The sequence below is a fragment of the Xiphophorus maculatus genome, chromosome 13, assembly GCF_002775205.1.
Source record: "Xiphophorus maculatus strain JP 163 A chromosome 13, X_maculatus-5.0-male, whole genome shotgun sequence".
NCBI lineage: Eukaryota > Metazoa > Chordata > Actinopteri > Cyprinodontiformes > Poeciliidae > Xiphophorus > Xiphophorus maculatus.
In genome coordinates this window covers 3313886-3326095 of record NC_036455.1, presented here as the reverse complement: position 1 = coordinate 3326095, position 12210 = coordinate 3313886, and the positions used below count along the sequence as shown (strand labels likewise).

Sequence of the window (12210 nt, the reverse complement as noted above, 5' to 3'; positions counted from 1 at the left end):
AATATCTAGGAATGTGACTGATACGGCCAGCAAATGAATCATGAGTCACAAAATCGACTCGTTTAGAGTGACCGGTTCAGTTCAGTTGAATCCAGACGTTCTGTTCTCAACCAGCTCCACCTTTTCTAAAAACAAAAAACAAAAACAAAACTCTGATTATTCTTAAACTCCTCCCACAAATCAACAGCCATCCTCCGGTTATTTTATTTTAAATTATAATGTGATGCCAAGCTTAATTTTTATAGAAATGTAATCATAAAATTATGTTTTTAATAATGACAAAAATGCATTTTCACATTGAGTGAGTGGGTTTAATATCTTGACCTAAAAATGTCATGTTCTTCTTTAAAAAAGTAAGTGTCGTCTGTCTTTCTTGTCTTCTTTGTAATGTGTGTTTAATTAAAGTGCAATTATAGCTGCATTCTGATTACTAAACAGCTTTTCCCCCCGTTTTTTAATTTTTTTTTACATGTAATACATTTTTTTTCTCTATGCTGTCATTATTTTCGAATATGTAAAAATCGCCAAGACCAAAACTGAATGACTGTTGAACGTAATTTGGAATGTGATTTATCTGTAAGTTTGGGATGAAACTAAACAGAAGTACAAGAAAAATAAATAAAATACTATAATACACAAACGGGTTCAAATAATTTTTCTTTCTTTAAACATTAATTCATTTAGGAATGCATTTTTATTTATTTATTTATCCATCAACACTGCGGGATAAATGCGATAAAGTCGACCGTTACGCTGGACGTTTTTGGGAACCGGGATCTCCGGCGGAGTGATTCCTCTCTAACAATGAACAATCTTTGAGGAAAAAACAACTTTCCTCCACCTGACAGGTAACTGCTAGCATAAAAACTGGACCGCAAAACGACAGAACTTTCAACAAAATACCAAAAGTTGACGAAGTTTTTGGCGACGTGGGCCGACTAAAACCGGGTTGGCGGAAACATTCAGGTTTGATTATTTATTTTTTTGTGTCGTTTAAAGTCGTTATGTAGCTAAACAAGTTGAGCTAAACTACATTCCTTCGTAGCTACACAGCGCTAGGCTACAGATCACATACAAGGTGTAACATGCATTATACGTTGTTTTAACTTAAATTATAATATCTTTTTAATCTGTTTTAAACGAAAACCAACAGTTTTATGGTTGAGCCTGAGGGCTGCACAGTGGCGCAGTTGGTGGGACGAACCCGCCTCTCGCCCGGAACCTTAGCTGGAGATCGGAACCAGCACCTCCAGACCCAACTGGGGACACGGGTGTTAGAAAATGGATGGATGGGTGTTTAAGGCTGAAGGAGTTAAATAGTAATAAAAAATATATATATAGGTGACGATTTATTGCCTGTACGAAACTGTATACTTGTTTATTTTTTATTATTATTAGCGTTATTATTGTTGCTAAGTACAAAACAACTGATTTAAAATTACAGGATGCCTGTGAGTAACGCTATGATGATTATTTTGACTCCAAATGACTCATCCCTAATTAAAGTAAACATACATTCAGCCAAAATTCACCGTGTTGAATTTAGTATAATATTATTATTGAATAATAGATAATAAATCTGCCCTATTTCCCTCCCTCCCCTAGTTTCTTTATAATTCTGCACAAATCCAGTGACATTTCATAGAAGTACCTTTTGACTGCCTGTGAAATCAAAACTGCCCTAACAGAAACCTACTATGTAAACTGGATTGTCCTGTGTGGGGACAGGATCAGCCACATAGAGCAACACACCCATGATAAACATTGAACTTTGGTTGTTAGGATAAAACGGCGTGTCGTTGTTCTTGTCTTCACAGGGACATTTCCAGGATTGCTGTGTCTGAAAATGGCTTCCTTGAGCAAAAGGAGTTGCTACAAACACTGAGGATCTTTATAATTCAACTTGATATCGGCTAGAAATCAGTAAATAAATCAAAATATACAGTTTCAGAATGGCTGTTCAGGATGGGTTGGTCGTGGATTTAAATGATGTGGTGGTTTTTCCACACGATGGTTCGAATGGGAAACCTAAAATAACAGAAGGTGAAAAACAAGAAGACAGTGACACCAGCGCAGAGGAGCTGAAGGAGAGCACATATGAGGAGGAGGAGGAGGAAGAAGAAGAAGAAATGGCGAGATCTGCTCATTTTGAGCCGTCCACTTTACCCTGGCCTGGAGACAAACACAGGAGGCTGCTGCTGGAGCAGGACGATGATGTCTTAGGGCCCGAGGAGAAAGACTCTGGGTTGAGTCAGGACTTGTCAGAGGATCGAAGCCAAGCGGACGGAGATGTGAGGAGCAAAGCGAAGTGGAGGGAGAGCATGCCTGAGGGTGAGAGGTGGAGGGACAACAAAGGAGACGGCTCACTGGCCGATGATGAGGACGAGGAGGACGAGGGGTGGATGTCTGAGAAACCTTCTACGGGTTTCACTCCACATGTCACGATCGTGTGTCCCACCACCAGGGAACTTCCTGAAGAAGAGCGGCACTTCAGGGAGGAAGAGGAGGAGCTGAACATGGAGCACGACCCCGCCGCACAGTTTTACCCCGAGTGGGAAGATCAGGACGACAAGTATTGTGAGTGAAAAACCCAGTTTATTAGAATCAAATGGAACTGATCGACTTCCAAACACATCTAGAGAAATTAGTCAATACTTAAATTGGTCAATTTCTGTTAAAATCAGCGCTGAGACTCGACTAAAAGTGAAAATAATCAACATTTTCAACTAGTGTCAAAACGATTAATCCGATTAACCGTGATTAATCGATTACTGAAATAATCGTCAACTAATTTAGTAATCGATTAATTGTTAACTGGAGTCATAAATAGACATTTGAAAGAAGAGCAACAAACTCAGAGCAGTAATTAAGCCAAAACTGTACAAAAAATAAAAACATTTTGCTTTTAATGTATAAAAAACTATGTCTGTAAAAATGTTCTACCCAAAACTATTGTAGAGGCAAAGTTTTAGTTTCATAAAGCTCTAATTTATATATAAAACCTCTCACATTAAATATATGTTGCTATCCAGTTATTAATCCAAAAAATAATCAACAGAATAGCGCCCAACTTTATAAGCATAAAGTGCTGAGCCGTTCACATGTAGATGTTAAAATATCTTTTTGTCCTTTGCTACAAATGATCAACCTTCAAAAAGAATGCGGTGTTATAAATGTTTATTTTCTTATTTAAAAAAAAAGAATCAAATTTTTGATTGGATGCAACTTTTAATGTATTTCTAATGTTACATTAAAAAATGTTTGTGTGGTTAAATTTAAAACCTCCAGAATGTTGCAAGTTAGAATAATTGATTACTAAAATAATTTAGTTGCAGCCATATTTTCAATTCAAACCCCATTTTTGCTACTAAGTTATTGATTAAATATACAAATGAGCTCAACAACAAATGTATTTGATCTTTGCTGCTGCGACATATTTAGGACTGAGATGATATTTTATACTTGAATATATTTGCTGATTGACCAACTCGTTTTTGCACAACTTGTACAAAACAATATTCTTTTACAGTTTTCCATCAGACTGTGTTTTTAAAGCAAAAATGTACCCCTACGGGTACAAGGAAAAATAAAGAGCGATTAATTGTGTTAAAATGTTTAACGTGTTAAAATCTCTAATCAAAATGAAAGCATTAAAGTCGTGGCCCGAGTTAAAAAATATCAGTTTGATAAGTGAAAAGTTTATTTGGGTTGAAATCTGACTACCAGTTTAAAAGATTTCACTTCATCATAAGGCAGTAAGACATTATTATTGAAATTAATTAAATTTATATTTGGGTTTTAAGTAGAGAAGTGACTGTGGGTGAAAACCCAGGGAGGACATGGACCACATGCTCTCTACGTCTTTCTCCATGGAGTTTACTTGTTCTTTTCTGATCAAAAAATACATTTATTAGTAGTTAAACCAATATTGTGAACTGCTAACTTCAGTTTTGATCTTTTATTATTATTTATTTCTCCTCTCTGACAACCTCTGACTGCGTCTCGTCCTCAGATGTGTGCAGCGAGAAGCTGCAGCTGGCGTTAGCCACGTTGGCCGCAGGGTTCTGCTTCCCCCTGCTGGTGTGGGGTGGATACGCGCTGCTCCCCTTTGACCCACCCAAGCTCGACAGCGCCCCCTACAGAGTGCTCTACACACTCCGCTGCTCATTTTTCGCCATCATCCCTATCACCCTGGGTAAGACCGACGGCGGGAACTAACGATTATTTTAGTAAACGATTAATCGTTTGATCAATTGAATAAAAATATTGACACATTCTGCTAATTTTTAGGCCTTTTTTGTACAATATTAGAAATGCGTTAATGCAGATAAACAAATAAATTACATAAGAAAACATTTTCTTTGCATTTCTTGTTTTTTTAATAGTTGTTGAACATTGCAACGGTACATTACATTAGTGAAAAAACAAAAAGTACTTTGAGTAAATGAATGAACATTAATGAGTGTGTGAGCAGTGATGCTGAACTAAATTAACTCTGACTTTGTCAGCATGTAAAGAAATTAAAACGACAACAATCAAGTAATAATATAAACAACAAGATGGCGGCGCGTGTAGACGCTGCGGCTCGGAGCTCCCGTGTTTTCGTTTTTTTTAGCCTGTTTTTATTGATATCTTCGCTCAACACACTACTGGAAGCCGTTACAACTTACAGCAGATTAGAACTGTGGGACATAGGAACACAGTTTGGACTTCACACACCCACCAAGCTGGACTTTATTCCTCCAGAGCTGCTACGAACACCTGGGACTATGATCATTCCCCCCCTGCTGCCAAGGCGACGGAGGAGGCAGCGCAAACAAAAGAGGGGTAAGAGAGCCGGCGTGCGTGCTAGGCTACAAGCTAGCCCTCATAAACCGGCCCTCCCCAGCCTCTTCCTCGCCAATGCCAGGTCCCTCGTCAACAAAATCGACGAGATGCGACTCCGGATTACTTCTCGCCGGATGGACAGCTGTGTGACTGTTGTCACAGAGACCTGGCTGGATGACAACATCCCGGACGCAGCGGTGGAGATAACGGGGCGCGCTCTGTTCCGGGCGGATCGGACTGCAGCTTCGGGTAAGGGCAGAGGCGGAGGTTTGGCATTGTATGTACACAATGCCTGGTGTACAGCCACACACTCTGTCGGAACATTCTGCTCTCCTGACTTGGAATATCTGGCGGTGAAATGCAGACCCTTCAAGTTGGTGAGAGAACTCTCGTCCATTGTGATCGTGACCGTCTACATACCACCGAGGGCTAATGCTAAGCTAGCATTAGAGGAGCTGTACTGCCTGATCAGCGTGCAGATGAACTCCAACCCGGAGGCGGCCGTGATTGTGGCGGGGGACTTCAATCACGTGGAACTGAAGGCTGTGTTTCCCAAATTCCACAAATCCATAAACTTTCCCACCAGAGACAATAACATTTTGGACCAGGTCTACTGCAATATCCCCGGAGCCTACAAGGCTGTAGCAGCTCCACATTTGGGCATGTCTGACCACATCTCAGTGGAGCTGATTCCTGTCTACAAGCCTCTGGCCTGCAGAACTAAGCCGACCACCAGAATAGTTCAGGTCTGGACTGAGGAGGCCTCCTCTGCACTTCAGGACTGCTTTGAGCATACAGACTGGAGTGTGTTCAGGGACGGCGCAGACTTGGAGGAATACTCATCGTCCGTTCTGTCCTATGTTCAGTTCTGCACCGACGCTGTCCTCCCTGTTAAGACCATAAAAGTGTTTCCAAACCAGAAACCATGGCTGGACAGCACAGTACGGGCCCTGCTGAAAGCCCGGGATGCTGCCTACAGGTCTGGAGACAGGTTGGCTTATAGCAGGGCCCGGTCGGAACTGAAAAAAGGTATTAAGCAGGCCAAGCTCCAGTACAAACAGCAGATTGAGGAACATTTCATCAACAACAACCCCCGAAGCATGTGGAGAGGCATTAGAACCATGACGGACTACAAACACAGCACTCAGCTGACCAGCCGCGACCCCACCCTGCCTGACACCTTAAACAGTTTCTTTGCCCGCTTTGACACGGCGGGCAGCAGAGAAGCCGTACATCTACCCCAACTGGAAGAGCAGCACCAGCCTCTCGTCCTGCAGAAGCATCAGGTGACGTCCACCCTGAGGAGGATCAACACCCACAAAGCTCCAGGACCGGACAAGGTGTCAGGCCAGACGCTGAAAACCTGCGCCGACCAGCTGGCAGGAGTGTTTCTGGACATTTTCAATCTGTCCCTGCAGCTCGCCATGGTTCCTGAGTGCCTCAAGTCTTCCACCATCATCCCTGTACCGAAGAAGAGGTCCATCACCAGCCTGAACGATTACCGGCCCGTCGCTCTGACCCCGGTGATCATGAAGTGCTTTGAGAGGATTCTTCTGAGGTACATCAGAGACTTCATCCCCGCAAACCTGGACAGCCTTCAGTTCGCCTACAGAGCGAACCGGTCAACAGAGGATGCTGTCTCCATCACTCTGCACACAGCCCTGACCCATCTGCAGCATCCCAACACCTACGTCAGGATGCTATTTGTAGACTTCAGCTCAGCATTTAATACCGTCATCCCAGACAAGCTGGTGCTGAAGCTACTCGAGGTGGGGCTGCCCGCTTCACTGTGCCACTGGATCAGAGACTTCCTCACCAACAGGCCTCAGGTGGTGAGAATAAGTGGCTCAACATCGTCCCCACTGGTCCTCAACACAGGCACGCCGCAGGGCTGTGTGCTCAGCCCAGCTCTCTTCACCCTGTTTACACACGACTGCGTGGCCATCCACCCCACCAACACAGTCGTGAAGTACGCGGACGACACAACAGTAGTGGGTCTCATTTCAGACAACAACGAGACCCACTACAGAGAGGAGATTCTGCAGCTCACTCAGTGGTGTTCAGCCAACAACTTGGTGCTGAACACAGGGAAGACCAAGGAGGTCATTGTGGACTACAGAAGGTCCAGGAGGACGGATCACACTCCCCTTCTCATAGATGGAGAAGTGGTGGAACGTGTGGACAACATCAAGTTCCTGGGCCTCCACATCACTTCTGACCTCTCCTGGAACACAAACACCTCCCACCTGGTGAAGAAAGCACAACAAAGGCTCTTCTTCCTCAGGAAACTGAGATGGGCTGGACTTTCCTCACGGCTGCTCGTGAACTTTTACAGGGCGATGATCGAGAGCATCCTCTGCCTCAACATGACTGTGTGGTATGGTAGCTGCACAGCATTGGAGAGGAAACAACTGACACGGGTGGTGAGAACAGCACAAGGCATTGTGGGATGCCCCCTCCCAGACCTGGACTCCATTTACACAGACCGGGTCAAGAAGAGAGCTGGATCCATAGCCATGGATTCCAGCCACCCGGGCCACAGACTGTTTGTGTCGCTGCCATCAGGCAAGCGGTACAGGAATATACAGACTACAACAAATAGACTGAGAAACAGTTTCTTCCCCACAGCCGTCAGAGCCATTACTCCCTGCCGCCCCCCCCTCCCACACATATCATAACCTCGCAGTCACACATACATATCCCCCACCCCCACACAGCCATATTGTTCTGCACTTTGCACTGTCACATTATCTGTACTTTGCCATAATTGGACCTGCTGCTACTTCTTTGGTGTGGTTGAGTGCCTTTAGTTAATTTAGTTGTATATATTGTTATTATTATTATTGTGTGTTTGCTTATTTATACTGTATATATTTGACCTTTTGCACGGGAGCTGCAATGGAAATTTCGTTGAATTCTGTTCAATGACAATAAATGCTATCTATCTATCTATCTATCTATCTGTCTATCTATCTATCTATCTATCTATCTATCTATCTATCTATCTATCTATCTATCTATCTATCTATCTATCTATCTATCTATCTATCTATCTATCTATCTATCTATCTATCTATCTATCTATCTATCTATCTATCTATCTATCTATCTATCTATCTATCTATCTATCTATCTATCTATCTATCTATCTATCTATCTAGTGACAATATTAATAAATCAATAAATTTTCTGTAAGATGCAGGTAAATATAAACATGTAATGGATAAATTACTGGAGTTAAAAAGTTTCCAAGTGCAGTTTGGTGCATTATATAAAGGAAATACCTGGGATGTAAAGAATAATACAGGAAAAAGAAAAAAAAAGAGAGAAAAAAGGAAGAAACAAAAACAATCATAATACATAAGATAATTGTTATTTATAATGTAAGTGAGAATCTACTGAAATGTGTTCAATGAGTAAAATTTTTCCAATGATGGCGGTCCTTGTTTTCTAATTCTTAACATTTGTCTTTTTGGAAAAATGTAAAATTATAAGTGATTGTTTAAACAGAGACGTGGCAATAACAGGATTTTTTTAGTGTCTGTTGGTTCATTTGTAGTCAAAGATGTTCCTACAGCTAATAAATATGTCTAACATGTGAAAAGCTCAACCTTCCTGCTTTCTAATAAAGTGTAGGACTGATCTGTTGGTTATTTTTTTGGATAAACTCATTAATAACTGGATAGTAAAAGGCGGTTAACAGGAGATTTATTTACAAAATTTTAACCAAGTGAAACTAAAACTGTGACTTGACTTCTGGGTAGGACATTGTTATGTTTTTCATCTTAAATGCAATTTTTTAATGTTTTTTGTACATTTTTGAATTAATTTCTGGTCTGTGTTGTTGAAGTCTGTATACTCCAGTTAGTAATTAATCATTTCAGCGCTAGCAAGACCTCACAGTTCCCATATGTTGTGTGATTTCCGCTCTGATTTCCAGTAACGTGTGTGTGTGTGTGTGTGCGCGCGCAGGCGTGTTGGTCCAGGGAATCGCCCGGCTGCGTTTCAGCGCCCTGAAGCCGCTCTATCAGGGAAATCTGGTGGACAAGGAAGTGATGGTTCACAGGCACTACGTCAACGAATCGCTGTCTCTCTTCCTCTTCTACTTCCTGCAGCTTGCCGTCATGGCAACCTACATCAGCCAGGACCTTCTTAAGCTGGTGCCGCTGCTCACCATCATATTTGTTTTTGGCAGGTGGGTGTTTACACTAAACGGATAAAAAAGGATTTTATTGTTGTGCTGATTGTTGTTTTTAAAGGGAGCCTGTTATGTAAAACTCACATTTTGTATGTTTTTGTACTTCCAGCCCAAGTGTTTAAAAAAAACAAAAACAATAAGTCAAAATGTTTTGATGTCCAGCAAAAGAGCTGTTTCAAAAACCTCCTGAATGTAATGTCACAAATCAGCAGGCACTACCCGTCACCTAGCAACCCCAGCAGAGTTCCACCGTCACCTAGAAACCCCAGCAGAGTTCCACCCGTCACCTAGAAACCCCAGCAGAGTTCCACCTGTCACCTAGCTACCTGAGCAAAGCTCCAGCATGTTTGGTCAGCTGGTTTTACCTCTGTATGTGCTGTACAATGACTTCTGGAAAAGACAAATCTTTTTTTTTTTGTTGCAGTAAGTGTTTAGAAACCACTTGCTGCATTCTTGTTGGTTGTGCAGGAGGCTCCACTTCTGCTTTTCAAAGTTGTGCAGTCATATAATTGCAAAACTGTTGCAGCCATTTTCATGTGGTAAAAGTTGAATTGGGAGGTGTGGCCAGCAGCAGATTATTTGGGTTTAAAGTGACAAGATGCTCTAAAATAGATAATTCAGAAAGAACTGAGCAGATTAAAACCTCATTATCTAAGAATAATTTTCTGTAAGAAATGTAATAAACATGTTTCACGTCTCCTACAGGCCTATCCCAACCTGTTCTAGGAACTATAATAGTCACCTTTAAAACAATATTTTTTCATAGTTGTCCTTTGATCATCCAGATGCTTAGATTTCTCACTCTGTCTCAGAAAAGCGACTCCATATCTTTGTCTTGGAAAAACGTTCATGTTTCGTTTGTCTGCCTTCAACCGATCGATGAATCATTATCTAAAAACCTTCCAGCAACACACTTCCTTTTGTAACTATAAACTTCCTGTAAGTTCAGCCGCCAGTAAGACTCAACAATGTGTTTGTTTTTCTTGATAAACGCGGGAGGAAATGTACTAACCCTGACCTGGTTCATGAAACCAGCAGTGATTCAGCAGGAAACACAAGTTGCTACTTGCAGCTTTACCATCTGAACCAGTTTGATCTGTTGCTCAACCTGGTTGGAAGTTGCAGTTGCTGGAGGGATTTATGTTCATTTTCTGCTACTTCTTAGTTCGTCTTTCAGGTAATTTTGTTTAAAAACACGTCTGACAATCAGAAAAGACGATGTGATGTTTTTATTTACTTGTAAAGAATCAACAATTCAGTCAGAGAATCTGTTCATCCAACCATCCAACCAACCGTTTAACCAACATCCAACATCAGTCTGTTTAACCAACATTCATCCATTTAACCATCCAACCGTTTAACCATCCATCTTTCCATTCATTCATCCGTCTGTCCATCCATCCATCCATCCATCCATCCATCCATCCATCCATCCATCCATCCATCCATCCATCCATCCATCCATCCATCCATCCATCCATCCATCCACTCTCTATCCATTTATTCATCCACTCTATAATTTGAAGAAATGCCAGAAGACATTTTTCAGCCTGGACTCAGTTTTCTGGTTTCTCTGTAGAGGTTCTGTTCTGATATTTCTCCTGTTGTTGCTACACGTGGTTCTGATGGATCCTCGTCTCTCTGCAGGCTGATCTACTGGGTCTGCCTCGCTCTGGGCAGCAGCATCAGGGCCTTCGGCTTCGGCTTCTCCTTCCTCCCCGTCCTGGTGATGCTGGGCGCCAACATCTACTACGTCTGCACGGCGGTCGGGCCGGGCTCCGTGTTCGACGTGGCGCCGCCCGCCACCGATCCTCCGCCCAAGCTGCGCTGGTGGTATTAAGGTCTAAAAAACATAGTGAGAAAAGCAGCTACGGCACCTTCAGGAACCTCAGGAAACATGACTCACTCAGGCAAATCACACAGACACCTTTTATATGTTTAATCAGTAAGTTTGAGTCTGATTTAGACTTTTATGTCTCTGCGGTGAACATGTGGCGAGTTAAGCTGCTTGTTTACAACGGAAAACCAACCAAACAAGCTTAGTTTGGAAATCTGTAATGACTGTAAATAAAACCACTGAATTTACTGGGTTAGAAGCCAAATAAATCTTCTGTTCTGCCACTAAATATCTACAAATACGTCTGATTTAGTTAAAATCCTAAGGATTATAGTGTTCACTATTCATTCCTGTATTAACCTTTATATCACCCTGCCTGTCATTATATACAGTAGTTAGTTATTATATGCAACCAAACTTACATGTTTTCTCAGCATTTTCTAAAGTGTTTACTTATTATGTGCCAATTATCTGCTATTAAAGACATTAAGTTTGTTTTGTTTGGCTCAGATAAGCTGTCAGTCTGCATTTGAATGAAACCTTGGTAACAACGTGCAATTAAAGCCAATTTATAACATGTGCCTCTTTTTTATTTTATATTCACTTAAATGAACAAATGCAAGTAAAAAATGTTCTAAATCTATAAATCTAAACCTAAAAAAAACAAACTGTCTGGTTGTAAACTTCAAAATGAGACTTGAATTAAATGAGAAGTGTGAGAACTCTGGATTTAATGAGTCTATTTTTAATCAACTTGATGCTGAAATAATGTCAGTTTTGATTAATAAAAACATAAAATATCAGCTTCAAGTTAGAAAAGAGCAAGTGGGAGGAATGTTTAATTTAAAAAGAGAAAAATGTGAAGTTTTATCAAATAGTCCAGTGTAAATTCTAACAATTTGGTTTATCTATTAAAGAAAAAATAATTCAACATTTCTAAACTTTTATTGAATAAAATCATTGTAAATCTTTGGTTTCAATCGTAACCGATAACAGTTGTTATCGTTTCATGTTTTTACATTTAAAAGTGAAGTTTGTATTTTTGTTGTTTTTATTTCTGTTTAAATGTTTTGCAAAACAAGTTGGATTCATAAAACAAATTGTTTTCACAGATTTCCCCTCAATCCTTCAAAGCACAATATATATATATATATATATAAATTGTCTGTATTTTATGGTCATTTTTATTTTTCACAAAATGTTATATTTTTGTTTTTAAATTAATGTGTTTTTTATTTTTCCACACTGCTGTTTTTAATGTAAATCATTAAATGAAAGTTAAATCCCTGTTTCCCAGATCAAAGCTTCTTGTTTACAACATAATCTGCTAAAAAATAAAAATAAAACT

The 12210-nt window shown here is 40.7% G+C and overlaps 1 protein-coding gene across 1 annotated transcript; it reads left to right on the top strand.

Moving 5' to 3' along the window:
- The first annotated feature begins 819 nt into the window (after nt 1-819).
- LOC106700103 (transmembrane protein 79-like) lies at nt 820-11931 on the top strand. Its single transcript, XM_023345131.1, has 5 exons — nt 820-966; nt 1818-2577; nt 4013-4195; nt 8800-9022; nt 10673-11931. The coding sequence occupies exons 2-5, from the start codon at nt 1953-1955 to the stop codon at nt 10863-10865; spliced, it is 1224 nt and encodes a 407-aa protein (XP_023200899.1). The 5' UTR covers nt 820-966; nt 1818-1952; the 3' UTR covers nt 10866-11931.
- The last annotated feature ends 279 nt before the right edge of the window (nt 11932-12210 follow it).

What these genes read in the sequence shown, in the direction of transcription:
- LOC106700103 (XM_023345131.1), top strand. Translation starts at nt 1,953, where the DNA reads ATGGCTGTTCAGGATGGGTTGGTCGTGGATTTAAATGATGTGGTGGTT. An exon ending in AGATCAGGACGACAAGTATT is followed by an intron (nt 2,578 to 4,012) that starts GTGAGTGAAAAA and finishes TCTCGTCCTCAG; the next exon opens with ATGTGTGCAGCGAGAAGCTG. An exon ending in CATCATCCCTATCACCCTGG is followed by an intron (nt 4,196 to 8,799) that starts GTAAGACCGACG and finishes GTGCGCGCGCAG; the next exon opens with GCGTGTTGGTCCAGGGAATC.